A 25,412-nucleotide genomic window follows, 5' to 3' on the forward strand; every position below is an offset into this window, starting at 1 on the left:
TGTAGCTCCGTTAATTTAAAAATTAAAGTGAACTGACCTCTAATAAAATCTAAAGGTAAGATTATTATCTAGGCAACCTCTTAGGTTTTTTAATATATTTTAATTTTAACGTGAGCTATGAGTATTTTAAAATTGTAAATTTTTTATATATCTTAAAATACTTATAACTCGCGTTAAAATAAAAACATAATAAAACACATGCAGGTATCACGTCCTCTTAATTCCATATTATCATTAAATTTGCGCCTATAGGAGAGAAGATTAATGTTGTGTTGTAGGGTGCAGGAATCATCCAGGTGGTTTACGTACATTATTAATTTCATATCGTCAGTGTTTAATTCCATGTTAGTTTTTAGGTATAAAATTATTTAAATATATAGCTGATAAAAGTCCTCCTCGGGGGCATCCTGGAGTTACCTGAATGGGTTTACAGAGTACACTGTACATATTAACATAATTTACCCTGTCACTCAAGTAAGATTTGAACCAACTTGATATGTTGTTATGAAGATCTATGGGTTCTAGTTTTTGAATAAGTATAAGATGGTTTACACGGTCATAAGCTTTACTTAAATCGGTGTATATAACATCAACTTGTCTTTTTTTCAATAAATGCATTATTAATGGAATTGGAGAATTGAAAGAGGTTGGCGACTGTTGATCTACATCAGAGGTAGTTAGGTTATTTTTATAATTTGTATGGATCATTTTTTTTTCTCTAATTGAATTGATAAGTGTATAATTTTACCATTTAGGGAAAGTGGATTTGAATATTTTGGATTTTGGTGTGTGTGTTTCTATGATTGAATTTAATTTCTTATAGAAGTTCCCTGTTAATATTTACGTCTGGATTGTTTAATAAGGAGTACCAGTTAATGTGGAATAGATTGTTGATGATTTCATTATAATTGGCTTTTTTGTAATTAATAATTTCTACATTATGTGGTTGTTGATCTTGAGTGAGTGGTTTAGATTGGTGAATGGCTTCAAAGATTCCATCTACAGTATCTGCCTTTTCCACACTGGTTATTTTTAAAAAATCAAATAACTCATAGGCTTCCTCACCTATTACACTAAGTAATATAGTGACTTACAATTTCTCCACTTTTAAATCCAAGCTATTTGCTCTTAAGTACACCTGAAATTTTGTCTTAAATAATTTTAATTTATTAACAATCATCATTGGAGGGTTACCTATGTCCAATATTGCCAGAGCTAGTATTATGCTTCCTATCAACTGCACTATGTAATGTTTTTCTTGTCTTAAATGAATAAACTGAACACGTCATACCAAGTCATTGTTTTATAAATTATTTATTTCAATTCAGATCTTGATAATACAACGCCACCCACGTGTTTATATTACATAGTACTATTTATAACACAACAGATGACAATGTTGCACATGGTAGGTTAACTTATTATCTAGGAACATTACATAATCTTAAAATGATAGTGATGCAATTTTTACAACAGCGACTTCTATGCTATAGATTACAAATTACATTTTACAACCATCTAAAAAGTTTCATAAAAATATGTATTCGGCCAAGTGTCATTTTGTTATTTTATTTTGATTTTTTTAGCATTATTTCATTATTTGAGGTTTATAAGTTGAATATTTTAGCTTGTTAAATTTATTCTACTGTTGGGTATTACTGATATAAATTTTGTTGGTATGAATGATGTAGCATTCAAAGTTATAAGAATCTCAAACTACTTAACTACTAAATATGTTTAACCAAATTATTGACAATATCTATTGATGTTATCTAGATTGTTCATCTCATAACTATCTATATCAGTTATATTACCAGATTTTCCAATTTCAAACTTCAAAATGTCATAACAAATATTATGATTGTATTTTTGATGTTTTTTTTTTTGCCATTACAATAACTTATAAGGAATTTCGTAATACATATTCAGAATAAATGTAAGTTGTACTTTGTATGCAGTTACATTATTTGTTGTAATTTGCTTAACTCTCTCTTTTTCACTCTCTCTTTAAGTAAATATATTTAATAGTTGAAATTTTAAACTCATTCCAGCAGTAATTAAGACTAGTATAACAGATCATTACACAATTATAGGTAGTTTAAAAATCTTGAAAGCAAATAACAAATCCTTAGATAATTATTCAAGTTGAACATCATAATATATTGGTTACAATACAGCAGTTAGATTGTTATCCTATATCAAATTCACTGGATTATTTGAAGCCAACATATTTGGCACAATTAACTACTGTATTGTATCAAAGTACCTATAAAGTAGGAAAAATCATATTTTAAAACCATGGATTACCAGTGGTATTGTAACATCAATAAATAATAAAGATAAACTTAATAAGAAAATCATAAAGGATACATTGAATCAAAAATCAATAAATTATTACAGAGCATATAGAAATAAATGAACAATACTTATTTGGACGTCTAAAGAACAATTGAAAAAAAATTAATTCTGCAGGGCTTCTGCTTAATGATATTATAAATGATAGTCAATAATTTAATATCCAACTTAACACCTTAAGACTACAATTTATTTATTTATTTATTTATTTACAACATACTAGTGCAACATACATAGTTGACTCATATTTTGCAACACCCTTAAATACATTAATAGACGAATAACAATTTGTTCACATCTTCTTGCTGGATACAATGTTATAATACACACTGGTATGACAAATAGCAGTTGTAAACCAATTTATATAGTATTATCATTCAAATACATATTAAGTGATAATAGATTTTAATCTGAAATGGTCAGAACATAATTATTACTTCGCAGAATATTAAAAATAAAATGAGAGGAGTTCAACTGTATTGTTTTACAAAAAATGTATTTATTGATAAATCAACTATAAGACAAATATACAAAGCACTGTTGTAATTCAATTCTATTAGATTTCATAACATATTGGGAAAAAATAGAACTACATTATACATTGCATATTACCTAAAATATTTTTGTAAAATTAGCGTACTCCCTACCATTAAAATACCCGTAAGGTGAATTATTAAACCATTCAAATATATTATCTGTTTATAAATTATACATTAGACAAATTTTAATAAAATCCATGCAAAACAACGCATTTAAAGCTACAGGAATAGACTGAAAAATGGGAAAATATATTAAACTATCATATACATGACAAGTTCAAGAAACTCCCTCAATTACATTAGGAAACTATTTTTAACAATTTAAGTAAAGATGAAGTAAATAGTCTAATAAAAAGTTTATGTGAAAGTCAACCTAATAATACCTTTGATATAATTTATAAAAATCCAATATAAAAGTTTATGAACTTGATGAGAATGTGTGTAGTAATAAAATTATAAAAAATCAATATGTTAAAATATATCTTATTCCATATGTAACACTGATGTTAATTTGTTTCTAAAATATCTATCTACTATGTTATATTTCCTTAATTAAGTCGTATTATTTTTAACTACACAAGTATTTTACTTTAAAACAAATTATAATATCCACAAACTCCGTGTACTGGATACAAGCTTAAGTACATAGCTTAGTTGGTATCACCTATTAATAATGTAATTTATTGTAATTAATTTGGCTGAAATAAATAAATGCTCAACTCTCTCAATCGCTTTTTCTCTATCTATGTGTTTAAATTTATAAGTTTATTTATATGGGTACAGTTAAAGTAAATTCCAATATGTGATCTTATCTTGTGTAAATAGGTCATTGGTTAGGTATTGTATAGATGTTGTCTATCTGCTAGTCCATTATACAATTTAAAATCAAGTACAGTGAATTACATCTACAAAAAGTGCTTAACTGTGAAGTAAGTATCAATAATGTAATATTTTTAAATTTAACTAAAATTATAATTAGAAAATTGCAAAAAAATAAAGATACTCTTCATTGAAAAATCTACTGCTTTAACAGATGTATTAAATTAGAATTAAATGATAAATCTTGCATAGATTTATTTGTCAGCCAATATTTATAAGCATAGGTATTTAAAATACTGACATTGCTATTAGAAATTAATTTTTTTAGTGAATGGTAGGTTAAACTAAATTTTGCAAAAAGCAAATAGCATAATATTTCATATAATAACAGCTTTGAAAATGTTAGTTTGAATAGTCTGGCTGATGTTAAAGATGGTATAAGTAAGGTTATAAGTAAGGTTAAACATCTATAATTGACAAGTCGTTATCTGAATTAGACAAGAAGTAATACAAATAGCAAGTAGAAATTGATAGCTTTAAATCTAAATATCTAACTATAGCTTATAAGTGCTAATATATTTGACCATTACCGACTTAATTACATTAAAATATCATTGTGAATACCGGTTTTTTAAACAAATGAGTGTTAGATATTTTTATTACTTTGTCAAATAAACTTAACCTTAAATTTAAATGTTACTGATGTATCTTATGATAAATATCTTTATTATCTACCAAACTTAAGTAAATAAAGATCAAGCAAATAGAATTATTGTTAAGTTTTTGAACAAAACTATAAAACTGGAGTTATATCATAGAAAATATATATGGTTATATGGAATAAAAAATGTGCAAATCTAGAAGTCCACACCTAACCAATCCTCTTAGTGTGTGAAGATGAGCACACTACCCAGTTACAGCCTAAGCGGTAATAAACCATTCAGGTTGACCTCAGCATGCTGCGGCTTATGACAGCTGCAGTGGTTAATTTGGGATTATGTGTTCGGCTTAATTCAAAACGATGTATTCCTATCGAACTGGACAACTAGACGATATCTACCACTGCCATTGGAATTTTTTCTGCCTTACAGCTTACAGGCCACAGCATTCACAAACTATGTTCAATTACTGTGGTAATTTAAATTGGCTAGTTAAGTATAGTATATTTATTATAGTAAATAATATTGATAAATGTATTTACAATATGCCGTTGTTCTCAAAGACAAAAAGTTATAAGTTAGTTAAGTGGATAACTAAAAAGTAAATTGAAAAAAATTAAGTATAAAACATTTAAAAAAATTATTCTATTGCAAAAAGTACTAATAATGGAAGTTTGAAGAAAATAATAGGAATATTTATTATTCAAAATTTAAATGAATAACAGATGATGATTATTAATTATTAATTATAAGGAATTCAATTTTCTGCTATAATTAATGTAGAGAGCTTAATTATAGTTACAATAGCAACAGTTAATGTATAATAGTTTGAATGGAATATCCAAATATTGGTAATGACTTCATTACAGATATTAATTACCATAATTTTATATTTAATTGAAATCCGATTTAAAATAATTATATCATGTGAAATGTTTTTAATTTCATAATAATATTTAAAAAGTAAGAAAAAAGAGGTTTTATGTGTGTTGGAATTTTTTTGAAATGTAATATAATATGACCTACATATTAAATAACTAAGATTTTCTTATTCAATTATTTCAATACGTACTGTATAATATTATGTTAGCTTTTTGAAAGTGGACAGTACATACCATTATAACATTTATTTTCTTATTTCCGGAAAAGTAGTTATAATTTTGACAATTGATGGAAAGTATGTAAATGTATTTATTATATAATATGTAATTATCATGATACCCCCCCCCCCATATTAAATTAATGTCTTTAGCACTGCTTAAATTAATCATTTAATACAGTTAAGTTGATAAAAAAAATACATTAAGTATTAAAATATGTGATAATCACTTAGATTGTAATATTTAATATAGGTATATATTATGGGCGTGTTTAAAATCCTGTAGAATTTATAGAACTCTAATTAGAGTGTAAATGTACATGGGTATTGTAAATTAATATAATATAGTATAATTTATGAATAAATAGGCAACTATAAAATTTATCAAAAAAACTACTTTGTTCACTATTTATGAGGAAATATATTATATTTTGCATGATAACCTTAATGTTAATTTTCTAATTAATACAATCACATTATATGTTTATTTAATAACAACAGTAAATTATGAAACAAACAACTGGATACTAGGTTATTCAAATTAACAAAGAGATAAGTAGACTAACCAACCGCAGAAGTAGGTAGGTACTAGATAGGTATTAAATGGTGAATACTTAAGTACTAAATGGTACTGCGACAGTGTAACGAGAAGAAAATGAAAAAGCTGTAAAAATGTTCAACATACCAATATAGGTAATAATATGATAAGTATAAATTGAAAAAGTCACAATAAAATGGTAATCCTATCAAATAACTAATAAGTAATAATTATAAATACCTAGGTAATAATTTGTAGTTTTTGTGCCCCTACATGAAAATTGATGTCATGATACAAGTGATTAATATTTTCTCAATATTATAACTTACTCTATAAGTAATTAGTATGATAAATTGGTTTTTTTCCATGAATATAAATACAAATTTTGCTAACATTTATTTCAAGATCTCAATTCACCTTGTAGGTACCTCTAAAAGTGTAACAATATGAAAAATGTACTTAATTAAAAAAAGATGTCATCAAAATTTGCATGTTTATATTAATTGTCAAGTTGAGATTGGTAACCTTACTCTTCACCACCATGATTACTTTATTTTTGTATAAAATAGTATTTCCACCATCAGTGAATATTATTGTAAAAACCAGGGCTCGGGATTTTATGCATTTGCATATTTGTTCAGGAAGTAAATACTAAATAGAATACAACTGACCTGGTAAAAATTTGTGTTGTGGTGTTTGGAGTTAACATTGAAAAGATTATTGTGCATATTTTAGATTTTCTTCTACACATGCCTATTTTTAAGATTTATTAATTTTTATTGCATATTTTAAAATAATTTTTGATTTTTTACTCTTAAATCAATTTTTTAGTAAATAATTAAATTAAAAATATTAATGTATAATTTTCATTTTTGACGCGTTATAGAAATTGTATTTAGAAAAATATGGGTTGATACAGAAGAAGATGACGAGTGTTAAAAATATCCGAAGACATTCCATTCAATAGTTTGGCCTTTTTTAAAACTAATATAGCATGTTTAAGATATACATTTTAAGTTGTATGTACAAGATATTATGTTTTTTTAAAAATTAAATTTGAATGAGTACACATATTTTAATTAAAAATAAATGCATAATTAAGCGCATATTTATAAGATTTTAAGCACATAAAGTCCCGAGCCTTGGTAATAATTAATAGCTAGTAGGAATGTAAAAGTAATAAGTGTACCGTTTAAAGTGTGTTCAATAAAACCATGGATTTTTTGTAAAAACTAAAAAGTGGTAAATGAACATGATTCATAGATATATATAATTAATTTTAAATTGTACTATAATTACATTTGTAAATTATAAAACTCATGTTACCTATGTCAATTTTAACCACGATTCAAGATATAATACCTACTGGTTAGCCATCGGTTTCTGACAAGGTGACATATAATACTTTACTAGCAAAAAATAATGTGTAGCGGCATAGCGCACTAGCGTTCCAGATACTTGATTGAACCGTTAGCTTACGATTATAGATTTATATACTCTTGTAAAGAGTAACTTCAGACAGCGATCGACTTTGTTCCGTTCGGTCAGATCACACACTATCGATTAAATTGATTTTCGTTGCCAGCTTTCTTTCGAACAAAAAAATACTTAACCGTGTTAGGGTGTTTCTTAGCAAAATGCATGTTAGACGATATTATGTAGTCATGTAGGTAGGTAGGTAGGTAGAGAAATGAAATCTTGAGTAGCCATACCTATTGCTGCCTGAGGTTAATCCTATTTGAGACAGAGTATAATTATTAATTATTATACATCAAATGGAATAAAATGAGTTCTATAAATGTTGACACAATATTAGCAGTGGTAGTAGGAGTAAAAGTAGTAAAAGTAGCTAGTAACTAGTTACAAAGGATCAGTGCAACAAGTAACAACTAGGTCCTACCTATGTCGCAATATTTTCGAAAGTGACTTGCACGAAAACAATTTCATGAAAGGAATATATTTACATTCGTACAACAACCATACAAATCCGATTATTATCTTCGAAGTTTTAATAAATTTCGTTAATTATTTTCTATTTGAGTATATGAGATACCTAATTAATTTTCAAATGGTCGGCCTGAACAATTCTGAAAAGCGGACTTATCTGGTTGTTGCACTGGACTCTAGCAGTATAATTGTAATTTTAAGTTAATTTTCACTACTGTTTTATACAGTCACTATTCCTAAATCATTTTGAAACCAATGACAAAATATAGAGGTATGTCAGCAACAATACGTATTTGAATTTTGTTAGAATATCTCCACTTTTTCCTACGTGTGAGGATCGTGTTGAAGCGGTCTTATTGCTTTGATCAGGCATCGAAATAGTTTCCAATTTTAACGGTTACGGTTTCAGTTCTTGAGAACGGTTTTCTACATTTACGTTTAGATTTTAAGATCAGTGTTTCAAATTTTTTGGTTTTGGTTTCGGTTTCAAAAAAAGGTTTTTCAAATTTATCAGTTTTAAGAATGGTTTTTGAAAATTTCCATTTTATTTTCCTGTTTCTAATTATTGTAGACCTGATTTTTATTATCTATTAACTATTATGGGCCGAGTCTAAAGCCCTAAAATATTGCCCATTTGTATAACTAGTGTACAATACACGATAAAGCAAATTTAAGTTCAGCAGACCTAATTTCGTGTTCGTCTAACTTGAATATTTCGTACCTAGTTTTAGGTGCCTCGTGCCTACTATTGAATTCAACATAATATTATGTTGTCATATTATGATTGAGATCTATGCGATTACATTAACACAGTATAAGCACAAATTGGAGACTGATGAGAATGACATAGCCACACAGGCGCGCGATTGATGACTACGGGACGGATGCGGATCGGCCGAATACGAAACAACTGTAATATCATTTATAAATAATAATATACACTAATACATTAAATTACATCAATACAGTCGTGCATAGCGTCATAGGGACGAACAAAATAACAATTGTTGTATTTGTAATTTTGAATCAATAAGTTTTGTAATAGTATAAAACATAAATTATAAATAGAATGTTATTCGTATTATCTAAATATATTTTGTAATACTCTGTAATAGCATCGGGATTTTTTATCAATAAATTCGAACATAATATTTTCTTCGTATAAAAATACTAGAATAATAATTAATACAATAATAAATTGATAATATAATTCACTTTATAAAATCTAGAGAAACCGATATTAGTTTCAAATTTTAATCGGTATTTCAAGAACGGTACAAGAACAGTTTTTCAATTCTATGGTTTCGGTTCGGGATTTTTAACGTTTTTTTTAGGTTTCAGTTACGGTCTTTACCGGCGTTTTAAAGCTTTTGGTTTCCGTTAAGGTTCCGGTGTTCAAAAATGAGAAAACCGCGGTTTTAACCGGTTTTTCGAAAAACCATTTTCGATTCCTGGTTTTGATTTAATATGCAACCAATGAGTGGTGGAGAACGTAACACTCAGCAAAACGTGGGAGATATGCGTATCACATAATGTGTTGCTGACATACCTTAAAAATATATTTTTTGTCATGTTGAAAGTCTTTTATCGAATGGCGGTTGGCGATGGGTAATTTGTAGTATACTTAAATTTTAAATCGGGCTTACGGCTGTCATTACTCATTACAGTAATCTATCCAAGTATACAACATTTCAGTAGATACGTTAAAAACAATTAATAACTAAGTGCACGGCTATAGATTGTACTATCTTCATATGTAACTAAGTGTCTAATTTTAGATTTACTATGATAATACTTGTGAAGGATGAATTATATTTACCGTCATACTGTTCAGCAAATTTGAACTGCTCAAATGCGACTTGTTTGATATGAATACAATCATCAAGAATTTGGGGACCTACCATTTATTATCATTAGGAATCATTTTAGTTGGTCATTGAATTTATTTTCTATTTTCGGGGATTTGTTGTAAACTTTGATCGCATCATGACGTTCAAGTTCTTCATCGATAATTATTGGACATCATTCCAATCTTCATCATATTTTTTATAAATGGTGATCTTACACTGGTATTATGATATCGTAAAATATAATCCTTGAACTTCGATATGGCGTTTAATTTAGCACCTATTTTATTATGACCTGAACCTATAAATGTTTTAATACCCATCCTTAAAACAATCTTAAATTTTTTTGGTCTTTGATCAGAACTAACACGAATAATAGGAGACCATATATTATTTCGTCGATTGTAAGTTTCTATAAAACTAGAAAATATGGTTGTGTTGTTCTCATTATGGTGATTTTGAAGAAATTTCTCAATGTCTGGTTCTTCACTTATCTTAATTGGTGCCAAGGAATCCCAATATGCTAAAAAAGTTTAAAATAAAAAATGATAAAAATATTGAGTATTTAAACTTATATCTATATAAACTATACAACAACCAAAAACAATAACTGAAGCATAATAGTTTGCATACTATTAATATTATAATTAGATCTAAAAAATGGTTACATTAAAAATTTTTTCCAAATAGATACTTTAAAACACAAATATTTATTTTTCAATATCAAATTTGATTCATTAGTGTAAAATAAAATGAAATTTTCATCACCAGCGAATTTGTTAACAAGTCTTAAGAATTTAAACTTTTTAATATTTTTTAGCAGAGCTATATTCATGCAAGGACATAAGGAGCATTTGTACTGGGTCCAATCGAATGAGGAGTCCACTGACAACAGTAAAAAAAAATTAGCTGTATACCAACATAATTATCATAATTTGGGAGAAACAAAATTTTAGCTTATTACTGAAAACTGGTTTAAAAAGTTATAATAAACAATAAGTTCATATTTTATAATTTTGTATATTATAATACTACGGTGAATGTAAAATCATATAATTATATCTACTAGCAAATATTAATTTTTATTAGTGATATTCATTTTGTAATATTATGTGATAGATTTATATGTGAATTAAATAGATAAACGAAATACGGCATACATTGAATTAGAGGAAACATTTCCAATTTTATTTCAGGAAATCCTAATAGAAATGAAATTAACAACCAACTCAAAAATGTAATGTACCAATGTAAATGAATCAGATCTGGATCCCGATAATTTTGCGGAAGAATGGTATTAAAAAAGTTTTCAGGATAGAAAGTGAGAAAATGTTTGTGAACACTTAAATAAAATTTGATCACAAAACATTAAGTTTTATATGAACATTTTAAAAACAAAAATATATTTTAATTTGTATAATACAATTTAATATAGAAACTACGTTATTGAGCATACTTTAAGAATAAAAAAGCCCAAATCAGAGTGATGTATTAATTTATCATTATTATCAATAAATTAAAGTACATTTTTAGCATAATTTTTATACTTTTATGTTATTTTTACAGTTGCATTTAAGTCTTGATTTTAATGTATCATTTTTCTAACCCAATTGTTTGTATCCAGTATATTTTGTCAATAATTGAAGATAAAAGTTACTTTGTAAAAATAAAAAAATTAGTTAGGTATTCTGGATCAAACACACATACAAATTTCATTTTAAATCTTTTAAAACACTAAATTTTTTTGGAAACGTTTTACTATTAGTTTACATTGGACGACCAAATTAACAATATTATATACTTCATGTTAATATTCTATTGTACATTTGTACCTGATGATTTGGTTTTTGACCAACGTGAAGTCCGTGTTTTCTTATTTCGATTACTTATTTCAAAATAATTGTCTACATTGCTCGCATAAAACTTCTTTAATGCATTTAATTTAGCTTTTTTGAGCGAAATACCACGACCTTCGAATTGATAATAACCTATATTCAATTCAATTTTGAAATTTAAATTATCTGTGTTGTTCACAACAAACTTGGAGCACCAATTGCTTAAATAATGATATGCTTCATCAAAGTCAAAGATTAGATGTAAATTGTTGTAAGTATTGTAATCTGCCAGGTGCATTGGTATTAAATGTTGAGTTGTGGTTGATAACAACGTTGATGCTGCGTTATCGAAACAGTCTGAAATAAAGAATAGACAACATAGAGAAAAAATTAGTACCTACCTATATAAATTATTTAACTGTTTTAAATGTTGTATGTCTATAATAAGACTAAAATAATAATTCAAACAGTATCTAAATGTATACAATTGTGAATCACACAATAATTTATTATACCTATAACTTATAAGGCTATAAATTATGTACTACGTATGTATGTTGCATCAATAACGCTTTAAAATCCATTTCGTGAAATAGATGTTTGTATCCATTTCACGAATTAGAAACCCAGTTTTCAACATCGTGTTACCTACACACATGTGACATTGGCACATGCTTAAAGAATTTCACGATATGGCTACTTATATAATATAAAATATACGTAACGGAACTTGTTCCTTCATTTTTATTTTTTATACTCATGCAGCGAAACATAGCAAAAAATAATGAAACAAATTTCGTTTTCACAATTTATTTTATTGACGATCCATTATTACTATTTTTTTTTAGATTTTCATATTTTCACCTACAAAACAAAAAATATTATTTTAATTTATAAGTTTGAAAATGGTGGTAACAAGAATTACATTTTAAATTATTAGCCTTAGAATATTTTGAATATATGAGTAGTCTGAAAGCATATTGCTGACCTATACTGTTCGCATACCTTTAATATAAGGAATTTTCTTGGTAAGGCAATCTACAATAACATTAAATAGTAGTTATTTAGACTGGATATATACCTATGAGTTAAAAAGTTCTGTTATTATTAAATTTTTAATTTAACGCTTCTTGCATTTAAATTATATTTACTTTAAATTAGATTCCTTTTTATTAAATTAATAACTTTAATTAAATCCACGTTACCTAAGTTAAATTATAATATTTATAAAGAGCAATGTTTGTGTAAGCGATCCACAGATAGATCCATCGCACTTATATGGGTACTGTCTAAACCTGAAGATATGCATTGTGCACCTCGAAGTCAAAAAAAAATAATAATTGAATTTTAAAGGAGGTCTCATATACGAGTATACAAGCATTATTTGGTTCACGAAAAACAAATATTTAGCCATTGGTACAGAAAATAAAATTGTGTTATTACAATTGCAGATATAATTTTGAACAGGTTTTTCATAATTTACCAAAAGCACACACATTTATAGTCACGGTTTACATTTAACGGAGTTGTAGAAGGGGCGAATCGATGGGTATTTAATTTATCATCGGCAATGCCATGCAGTAGGTACTTTGTACTCATTAGCAAGTAATAAGTAAGTATAATAAAATTGTCACATATAAAACTATAAAAAGAAATTGAAAGTTTTTTATATTGTAATAATGATAGAACAAATAAAAATGATACATTATTTTTGATTTAATAATGTAAAATAATATTTGTTATTTATAACTAGGCACAGTCACAATATTTCACCATTTAGGTAATAATAGTAAAAATAAAGTAAATGTGTACTCATTTAATTCGTTTTCAAATAGATAACCATTTTATTTTTAGTTTTATTCTGATTTCTACATTTGTGAGAGTAGCTCATTATAATTATAATGTAACGTTTCGACTCTGTCGTCGAATTTATATGGTTCATACTAACATGTATTTAGAAAAAAGAAACAGTTAAAATGGTTTTTATTAATCATAAAACATTTTTCCTATTAATAATAATAGATAAATAAATAAATTATGTTGTGAAAACCAAAATTCGAATAACGAATTATTAATAATGCGACAGGAGTATATTTATGGCTACAATATGCCAGTATTAGTTAGATTAGATACCATCTAGTAACACACTTAACTAATATACCCATTATTATACAATTATTAGATTTTATTCTATAAATTTTATAAAATAAGAAAAGTTTACTTTAGGCGATCTATAGAACCTATAGAGTATAGACCGTAGATTCTTAACCTTTTCTGGGCGATGGACCCCTTTGAAGTATANATACTAAGACTCAATACAATATTAAATTATTGTGATTAATCACTTTTTATAATAGTTAAAATAGTTTTTATGGATCTGGATAGAGCAATATTATTTTTTGAAAGCTTGTATTGGAAAGTCTGCTAAATATGCCCATTGAAGTGTCTTCTTTTCCACAGAGCAATTGGCAATTTTATTTAAAAATGCATTTATTTTTTCAGACGTTTTGGACGCTGCTCGTCCTTGAATTGATATTTTTACTTATATTTACTATTGTATATTATAAATGTACAGTTTCTACAAGGTTCATCAAATAATATTATGAATTAATTTCAAACAAATTTATTTTTGGGATATTTAAAAAAAACGTACAGCCACCCCTTGGATACCCGAATAACTATCTACGGACCCTCAAGGGGTCCATGGACCCCCGGTTAAGAACCTATAGTATAGACTATATTTAATAATATTATACTATACCTGATCGACGAATATCAGCTATGCAAGGAATTGTATTTTCTAAATTATTCGATGGTTTTATAGATCTTTTCATTTTTAATATCATTTTTAATTTCATTATTGCATCTGCTTTAGCAGTTGTCTTTGTTGGTCCAACACCTGTCATTCTATGTGTAGCTAAGAACAACAAAATACTGTGATTTTGAAAGTTATAATTATAAATTGGAGGAGACCATGAAGCTTCTGGATAGAGATCGCTAAAATCTTTCAGTATATCGACAGCTGTCAATACATCAATAAATGTCTCATCCATTTTAAACGTTCGATTTTTTAAGTTAGATGTTTTGTTTATAGAGACAATTAGTAAATATTAGTAGTTTCTTCAATCGTCTAAAAAAAATAAAATAAACAATTTATGTTAGGTACATAAATATTACTACTTATTAGCTTAAAAATATGTATTAACTCTTACTTGCTCTTTCTAACTCACAACATAGACCATTTCACATTGAAAGGAATTCATTTTATTGTGTTAACTATTTTAATACTAGAGTGAATAGACCTTTATGTAAATTAAAGGTAGGATCTAGGGCACCTCGATGTTTTTATATTTTAATTTTAAAGCAAGTTATAAGAGAATTTCGAAAAAATTACAAATTTAAAATACTCATAACAAGCTTCAAAATTAAAATATAACAATAATCTACGAGGTGATAGGTATTCTTACCTTTAAGTTTTGTATTGGATCAATTCACTCTAATATTAGAAATAACGGAGTGAAATGGATTCTTTTTACTTTTTGTCTTAACTGTCCATGCTATGAGTTAGTAAGATGAGCACATAGTTTTTACCAGCAGGCACAACGTCCTTTTAAGAAAAGCGCCAAATAACTTTTTTGTATGGGAAATGGTTGTGAAGGGTTCATAGGGAATGAAAATTCCCCGAAACATTAGTATTCACCCAAATCGTACTCAAATCAATAAATACTGTATTTTTTTAGTACTAACTCTTTAGAAAATAAAATAAAACAGATGCACTTACCAAATTGACCAAAATACAGTACGTGATATTCCGTATCGGTTTTTAAATATGACACGACTAAGGAACAATAAAAAATAACGAAAAACAGCCAGACCTTAAATGAGGGTATCTGCCTACACAGGTTTATAATATAATATAGGAGATAGTTGGGTGTTGGCCACCCCACTACTCACCACGGATTAATCAATACACGTTTGACGGAGTTCAAACATTTATCGTCACATGGCGCTGCTGGGGCGCCATGCGCCGGGTTCCACAATTATACACCTATTTTTTTCAGCAAACTAACAGTACAGTATAACTAAATTCAAAAACAAGTGTGCCCCATGTATAAGTTTTGTTTTTATTTTTCGCAATCATATTCAGAATACAGGATGGCCAGTAAAATATATTTTTTAAGTCTAATATTCTAGTAGTGAATTTAAGTACCTACATGATGCTTTCGCTAGTAAAATGAGAACGTTTTCATTAAACAGCTGATTATAATTGCCGTGACCTCAAATGGTGACCGTCGTAAAAAAACTTGATCCATCACAGGACGCCTGTTTGAAATTGATAGTTATTGAATTAATTTATATAATTTTAAAGAAAACCAAAAGGTAAATTAATATGGAGTTAAATCAATAAAAGTAGATTCCGCTCTGCTGTACAGTAAATTACAAATGGGTCTTTGCTATGGATGATGCAAAATTGTTATTCAATGATACAACATCATTATATACGAATACACCTTACGATTCTGAGCAGAGGCAGTCTGTCAGACAGAGTATGTTGTTATATTTTTAATTTTCAACAAAATAATCTTCATTTAATTACCTACCTAATTTGAACTGAAAATAGCAATAATAAAAACTGTGTTTATTCATTTTTTTGGATTTATTGTTGATAGTAAGAACTACGTACGAGACGTCTTGTTTTTAATTTTTAATTTTTAATCCTAAGCGGTAAAAATATACATTTTATAAATTTGTATTCACGAAATAATTTTTTTGCAAATTTTCGAGATTTTGACGAATTTGTCAATTTTTAAAATTTAAATGACTATAAAAATTGTGCTGTTTCTTTAATATTTTTAAATGTTATTATTACAGCTTATGAGGAACTTTGTATTACTTTTTTAAATTTTTGAAACAGCATAAATGTTTTTATTGACATTTATAGAAAAAAATTGTAAAAACTTCAAATTTCAAATCTTTAGAAATAGGCAAATAGCTCAAAATTACTTTTATTTCTATCCAAGATATTAAAACATTTAATTCAAGATTACCACCCATTTTCCTTCGCTGACATGAAGAAGCAATGCCGAATATAGCATACAGTGCCACGCATACATATTACACAGGGTATTGGTCAGCGATGGTGAAGGTGAGTCATGACGGCATAAGTTGGTCTTGGGGGTACCCAAAGTGCACCAATCGATAACTCACATAAAAAAAACAATTTTCTTTCACAGTTGTCAACATAATTTATAAGTAAAACTGTTGTTCAATTATATCTCATCTAAATAGGTAGGTATTTCCACTAAATATTGTGGGTGACAGGGTCGCAAGTTCAATGACAAAACTTGGGGGCGCTAAAGCCTTGAATTATTATGTATTCGATAAATTCTCCAATAGTATTATTAATAAAATTAACTCATTAGCCACAAGGCATATATAAGTGATGGTGTTAATTTCAAAATTGGTTGTGCTAAGCACAACCTAATATTTTGTTAGCTTTTCGAAAGTTGACAGTACTTGCCATTGTGATGACGTTCGTTTACTTACCTCCCGAAAAAGTATTTATAATGTTGATAATTTATTATTTTTGACTTTCATGTAATAAATGATAATTATTAAGCTAAAAAACAACTCTTCTAATAATATAATAATCAATAGTATTTAATAAAGCTTTAATCTTAAATAGAAAAATGCATTGGTCTACAAAGTGTGTCAAAGAATGAAGCTATGCTACAGGAAACATGGTATGCATAGAATAATAATTAACCTAATATTACCTAATGGTTAATACTTATCAAACATTTTACAATTCTACAAGAATCTAATAATATAGTCGAAATAATAAAATTTGGTACTAACATATACATAAACAACATAATATATTAATATCTTGTTAGTAATTTTGATAAATTCTTATATTTGACTAAATAAATACTGTACAATTAATGACGTTCGTTGAACTAAAAAATTTAATTGACTTAATTAATGATACAAAAAAGAAGATTATATCAAATATTTTATAGCAAAGTGATTATTTTTCTAATAATATCATAAATAAATTATATTCAAAAGATCTTCTATCTTAAATAGAGAATTGCAAAGCTCTATAAAATATGTATCTAAAAATAATAAAACCATACTACAGGATTACAGCAAGTAAAGAATAATAATTAACTAACATTTATAATTAGTAATAATTAATAGTAGTACTTAAGTTATAACTTATCAAACAATTTATAATTCTATATAAATTTAATGATGTATATTCAATACCTATAACAAAACTGTATATGAAAAAAACTTCAAGTTACATAATCTTATTCAATAACCCAAAATATGATACAAACAAATTATAAAAACACAGGAACGTCCAATTCTGCTCGACAACGACATCACTCTGCCATAGAAACCGGTTCATCTATGGTAGAGTGTCGCTTGGGGGAACGCGGTGTGTCCAGGATTCATATTTCATAAATTATGTATTTTTTAATCTGTAACATTTATTCAGAGTAGTACTTAATTCATATTAAGATATTATAGACAAGGGAGCAGGGAATATATTAAAATTAAAATTGGAGTGCAAATATACATACTGTATTTATTGTTTACGCAGTAAATACTGTATAAATAACACGAACATCGATAAAAAAAACTACTTAATTCACTACTTTATAGTTAATGTTTTAATATTGTGATATCTTTAATTTATTTACATAATTATACTAGAGATGTACGAAAATTTACCGTCATACTATTCAGCAAAATATGTAAACTGTTTAAATATGTGATATGAATAAAAGTTAATAAGAATTTGAGTAGATACCATTGTTACCACTAAGAATAGTATTTGACATTGAATTTATTATCGAATGTTAGTGATTTTATGTCCGGAGATTGTAGGGGTCTCTTTCCAATCATATTTATATTATCGATAAATGTTGTTTTTTTAAACTTTTTTTGTTTATGTAAAATACTATTCTTGAACTTCTTTATTGCATTTAATTGAGCATTACATTTTTTAACACCTTGACCATGAAATATCTTATTACCCATCCTTAAAACAACCTTAAAATATTTTTTAAATGTAGGTTGTTTAGCTACTTGACAAAAAGGAGACCATATACTATTTCGTAGATTGTAAGTTTCTATAAAACTGTATGGTATTGTATTATTCTTATTGGGGCGATTTTGAAGACATGGAGAAATATCTGGTTCTTCGCTTATTTTCATTGGTGCCAGGTTGTCAGAGCAGTCTAAAAAGGATAAAAAGAATTGAAGGTATTAACTAAGTTTATGAATTTTAAATTTATTAATGACCAAAATTAATAACTCAAGCATAAAATATTATTTATATGATTATTGCTGGGAAATTGCAACATTTAAATATTTTTTTCTGAATATTTCAACCTAACGAGGATTTTTTCCGTCAAAAAACGAATTTTATTTCAGGAAAATTGAAATTAGGGAGATTTTGGTTTTCTCCATATTTATTTCGACCGAAATTATTATTAGTTATTACAGAATCATTAGCCATAATTATAAATATCGAAAAATTTTATCATTTGATAAGTCAAGCATATGTTTCCGGTTTTGGATGTGTCTATCTATATATCGAACCTAAAAAACAATCGAATCATTAATACTCAATTGCCCCTAAATCATTAAATGAGATACATTCTTTCAGGGGCATCATTGGGAGTAAAATCATAGGGTGTAAGCATTTTGAACAAGATCTTCAATTCTGGATCAGTCGGTAGATAAAATAATAAAACTGGTGGAGTAACCAATTGCTCCCCTGTAATGACACTTATGCATGCTATAGTATAATATAAGAATCGATGGTATGGGGGACTGGACAAACAACTCCCTTCGTATTACTGTTTCCAAATCTAAATTAATGATGTTACGATTTACCTGATGGTTCAGTATTTGAACAATGAGATGGATTTCCTTGGTCATTCGATGGTGTATTTCCCACTATAGTTTCTGCTTCATTATTTTGATTATTTATTGCAAAAAAGTTATCGACAGAGCTCGAATAGAACATCATAATTGCGTCTATCTTAGCCTCGTATAGATTACGACCACAACCTTCAAATCGATAATCACCTATATTTAATGCAGTCTTTAAACTGGCATTATCGGATGATTCTAACTCAACGTGAGACCAGTGGCATAAAAACTGATATGCTTTTTCAAAACCACGAAATATACGAAATCTATCATCTTTAAATCGTTGATCAGTATGATTTAAAGTTTTGGTCGATGGCAATGTTGATTCTGCGTTTTCGGAACAATCTATATAATAAAGAATATTTAATGTAGATATTACTATAATATAAGCAATTTAACTGATTAAATTTGTAATATCTTTAACTAGCCTAAAATAATAATTCAAAGTCAAACAGTAAATGTATAATGTTGTGTACTACACAATAATAATTGTAGATACCTATCGTGTCACATACTCACATCCATAACACGTTACTAAGTAACGGTTACTTCCTGTTTATAAGAAACCGGATTTCTCAACTTCATATAATTACTTACACATTATGGGTAATATTTCACGATATGGATATCTTTAAATTTAAACTACTCATAACGAAACAGTTTTTGTCATTTGAATATCCATGTAGCCAAATAAGAAACATTACAATGAAGAAAATTGAAAAAAATTTAGTTTTTTTTAAATTTTATTTATTTGACAATCCTTTACTATTTATTTATCAACTTTAAGACAAGTCATTACTATGCTAAGTTTTTTTATTGGGCATTAAAAAATAATTTTTTTTTTTGATTCTGTAAGTGATTGATAAGTGATTTAGATTTTACAATAATGTGTTTTTTTTAAATATTTTGTTTGATGACACTTTATATCAGAAAAAAATGATTTTTTGATTTTAATCTTTGTGAGTAGTTTTGGTAACAAATGAGATCCAAAAAATTAATTTCGTGGGGTCAAAACTGAATATTTTTTAATGTAATCAGGAAAAAAAATGTGATTTATGTACTTATCTATAGTTAGATATTTATTTTTGGGTAGTTAAAATTTAAAATTAAACTAATTTACTATTGTTGATAATATACTAAACGAAGTAGCTGTAACGTTAGCTGTAGTAGTAATATATAATAAAATATAAAACATAATATAATACCTATATTTATTTTTTTACTGAGAATCTTCTGTCGTATGCAATGATCAATTCAAATTTAACACATCCATTTTATTTCCCGAGATTTAATGTAATATACTCGTACATTCGAAATTTTTGTTTCTTGGTCAAAAAACTTGAAAATGAAATATAATGTTCTTTATAAGTTGTGCGTTTAACAGTATGTGACTTTATGGTGACATAAGTTTACTAAGGATTAGATACCTAACCTAGATATATAATATTATTATACTATACCTGATCTCTGAGTATCCTCAGCAAAATGAGATGTATTTCCTAAATAATTTGATGGTGCATAATTTTTCATCATATTTTCTAGATCACCCATTTGATTATGAATATTGCTAATTTTTTTAGAAGAAATGATGGTTGTGTGCTTCCTTATTGCATCTGCTTTAGCAGCAGTAACTGAAGTTCCACAACCTTCAATGGAATTTACATCTACGTGCAAATAAATATTGAACACTTTTTGGAATTTGTTATGGATCATAGGAGACCATGATACTCGTGGATAGGTCTCACTAAATTTGTTCAGTGTATTTAAATCTTCAAATGTCTCAGCCATTTCAAAACCTTAAATTTCTCAAACTAGATGTTAGATTGATGATACAATTGGTGGTAAGTTTCTGGAACAGTCTATTGTAAAAATAATAAATTAATTTATGCGAAATAAATATTAAGATTTATAAGTTTGAGTAAATAGTAAAGACTCCATTTTATTAAAGCTTAACATAGGAAATTTTACATGTTTACTGATTTTTTAAAGACATGAATAATTTTTGATTTTTTAAATTTTTTTAAAATGACTGTTGATAAATATTTTTTTTGATGAGTAAAAACCGCTGAAATTTAATACGTGATTTCTCATATAAGTTGTTTTAATAGCAGTTCACAATTATTAAAGACACACAGACACAATTTTGTGATTGCCTAAGCTTTTTTTAAGTTAAAATGACGAACCGTCTTCGCCCGGAATCGTTTTTCTTGTACAATGATTTTAAATCATTGAGTTTAAATTTAATACATCCATAACAGTCTGTCACACCGATTCCTATTGAACAACAGTGGTGCCCAGTTGTCCACCTTTTTTACTAGTAAATTCATAATATGCCTTAATATAATATTATAATTATAAGAAAACAGGATTCCTATAAAAAAACATTTTCAAATTCAATATATAAGTATATAACCGAGGAAAGGATCCAGGGAGGACTAAGAAGAAAGCAAAAAGTAAAAAATGTTCAACAATTAACAATTATAATTTATTATATTATACAAAAACAAGTAAATACGCCGAAACGGCTAATTATTGGGGGCATCGCCTACTATCCCCTCCTCATAGCTAAGCCACTGATAAGAAGCTATATCGATGTAACTTGGTTTTAGGGTAGGTGCTTCAATTTACAGGAAAATCGGCAAAGGTGTAACTCGCTTTGATATAATTTGACTAAGATGGGATATCGAATATTTTATTTAGTATATTGTTGGACGTGATTGAACAACCTCCGATACTTTGGCTAAATCGGTCAAGCAGTTTTCGAGTCTATAAACTGCAAACATAAGACTAGTTGTTCTACATTTGAATAACAAATCCTTACTACGAAAATATAATTTTTTTTATTAAAAGTCAGTTATTTTATATATTATTCATTATGTTGTTTTGATTGCCATTGCAACACTAATTGAATACTACCCTATAGGGGTCAAAAAAATAAAATTAAAACATCCTCTAAGATTCAAGAGATCTATTAATTTAACTTTTATTGAAATCGGTTACCTAAATAGTTTCTGAGATTAGCCATTAATAAAAAATTTATCTTACATTTATGAATGGATATATTTAATAGATTATAAGACGTATTATACTTATACATTCAAACCTTCTCCTAGACTCAGCCAATGGATTGATGAAACCCGTATTAAAATCAATTGAATACTTTTCGAGGTACGCGCATGGGCGACATTCGATTGCACGTAATCTACACTCTACCTTTTCTGGGAGGGGGTTGAGTACAAAATATGTTCATGCATCGATACATTTGTACAATTTGATATTTTGTATAACTTGAATTTGTTGTCATAGGATAGCATATCCTATAGGGTGTAATACAGGGCCACACCCTAATATGAATAGTTGTTAACACAATTATAAGCATGGTCTACTGTCGGGGGATTTTGTTTTGAGAACCGCACTAATGAGAATTTGTCCAGAATAGCTAGTAAAAATATACTTTTCCTAAGTTTTTAATTTTCTGGTATGGACAAACGTAGGTGGAGACGAAGATGGGAACTGTATTCACCCAAATAGTGGCCAAATAGATATAATTATTCTAAGTTTTCTTAATGGTCTCTAATGGTATATAAAGTATAAACTTTTAGCCAACTAAAATAATTCAAAGCACTCACCCAATTCACCACTCCAAAATACAAGTTGACGTAAGTCTTGACGATGATACGACTAAAAAACGTTGAAAAATCACTATACAAATTAAAAAGCAACTTGTCAATGAGGGTGGCTGCGAACAAGGTCTTCTATTATGTATATAGAAATGAGGCTGGGCGTTGTCGACCCCACCAGCATAGTTTAATAATCGATAAGCGTTTGACGAAGTTCAAACAGTTATCGTCATGTAGCGCTGCAGGTATACACTATAACTAAAATATTGTTTATTTATTATGGAATTTAATAATTTCTTAAGACCTTTGACTCCTATTATAATTCCCCCATAAAGTGTTTTAAATTAAATGAAATAAATATATTTACAGCAGAAACCGCTTATTAGAAACACGGATAATTGATACAATCGCGTTATTGAAACAAAATGTACATAGACTGACCGGCCGTATATTAGAACATTGAAGATAAATCGGATTATTGGAACATCACATCATTTGAAACGATTGGAAGGTATGTTAATATATTCACCATTTATTCGTGCTATAACCAATGTAATTTAATCCTATCTTTGCTGTCGTTACGTTTATATTTGTACTATACTTTATCTTAAGTGCAGTGCGTTCTATACAATGTGTAAGAATGCTCTTTCCTATACGTATCGTTAGTTCATCATCGGCGTGGAAGATGATTTAAAAGTGTTTCGATATTCTAAAAATATAAATCTAAAAATGTCTAAACGCCAAGGTTTACGTTCTAAACAGAAGTACAAGTTATTAAAATCATAAAACTTGCTTCCAAAAATATATACATTCGTATATATGTACTTTTTAAAAATTATACATATATTTTTCGCGTACTTTTCATTTTTTTTCATAGTACAAATCAAACCAATCGCTTTTTAGAAACCATTGGATAATCGACACATTTCACTTTGGTCCTAAAGCGGCTTTTACTGTATATGAAATAATAAATTGGTAGAACAAATGTATTAGAGGTAAATAATTAATTTTTTAGCAGTCATTTAATGCAATTTCATAAATTTTAAAACAAAAAAATATGTTTTCACTTTTATGATAAATGTTTCAAAAAATAGTTGACAGATATAGTTCAATATTTTAATTTTAAAATACAATCATAAAAGTATAATTATTGTAATTATTAATTATTAAATCAAATATTTATCATAATTGATTATCTTACTGTAACTTTTTCAACAACTTGAATTTAAATTGTTTTTAGGCGGGTAAAACAGTGGCGTATTTAGGATTTTATCATGGGGGGGGGGGGAATACGATCTTATTGTGCTAGCATAATGTGTCTTACATAACTTTATAAAAATATACGATGATAAATCTTCGTATAGTCGGAACGTTACTGAAGGTACACCGTTAAATGAAACTACGCTAAATTCTATACAATTTCAAGGCGGAAATGCGAGTCAAGAAGCATTTCATGTGAGGGAGCTTTTTACAGATTTTTTCAATTCACCTAGTGGAACAGTTTCGTGGCAAAATGAATACATTTAATTTTAATTTTTATCTTAAATATAAATAAAGACGTGTAGTTATTATTATTAATTATTATTTATACATTTAATATAGGTAACTAACTAAGCAGATACCTCCTAAGTATATTATTATATTATATATTAAAAATCTATAGACTTAGAAAAACTACAGTTTGTTATTAACAATAAAATAAGAAAAACAATTTAATAATTTGTTTTAAAATTTAAAAATGTCATTTTGTAATAATATACGTTATTTAAGCACAGTATTGATATTAAGTTATTTGAAATAAATAGTTACTTAATTATTACTATATAGGACATAGGTATAGTATATTATGTATGCATTATAACTGTTTAAATAATTTTTTTTAAATATACCTGGTTGGTTTAATTCTTCGACTATAATATTCCAAGTACGATCTTTCCAAGTGCAATAGCTATATTTTTTCACTGAGATCGTAGAGCCTAGAGTGTGCACATTCAATTAATTTTTCAGCGTTTATTTTAAATTTTATGACTATAGTGAAAAACTGACAACTGATAGTAATACTGATGTACTGCACTTGGTAACTGAACTGCAGTGTAGTAACAGAACTAATAAGTAATATTCATAGCAAAATACGAAAACAAAATGTGATTCTATCCATATCCGGCCCGGCCACACATTCCCACTACAACGATTCAAAGAAA

The 25,412-nt window shown here is 27.4% G+C and overlaps 1 protein-coding gene and 1 long non-coding RNA gene across 2 annotated transcripts; one reads left to right on the forward strand and one right to left on the reverse strand.

The window, feature by feature from the left end:
• On the forward strand, positions 1 to 24,931 carry LOC111034966. The gene is made up of 3 exons (XR_002604599.1): positions 1 to 55; positions 23,581 to 23,722; positions 24,576 to 24,931. It is a non-coding gene; the product is annotated as an uncharacterized LOC111034966 (long non-coding RNA).
• Positions 18,347 to 21,512, reverse strand: LOC111034965. The gene is made up of 3 exons (XM_022316423.1): positions 21,052 to 21,512; positions 19,553 to 19,936; positions 18,347 to 18,891 (listed from the first exon to the last, which is right to left on the reverse strand). The coding sequence occupies exons 1-3, from the start codon at positions 21,377 to 21,379 to the stop codon at positions 18,473 to 18,475; spliced, it is 1,131 nt and encodes a 376-aa protein (XP_022172115.1). The 5' UTR covers positions 21,380 to 21,512; the 3' UTR covers positions 18,347 to 18,472.
• Positions 24,932 to 25,412: the final 481 nt, after the last annotated feature.

This window comes from Myzus persicae, unplaced genomic scaffold, assembly GCF_001856785.1.
Source record: "Myzus persicae strain clone G006 unplaced genomic scaffold, MPER_G0061.0, whole genome shotgun sequence".
In the NCBI taxonomy this organism is placed as follows: Eukaryota; Metazoa; Arthropoda; class Insecta; order Hemiptera; family Aphididae; genus Myzus; species Myzus persicae.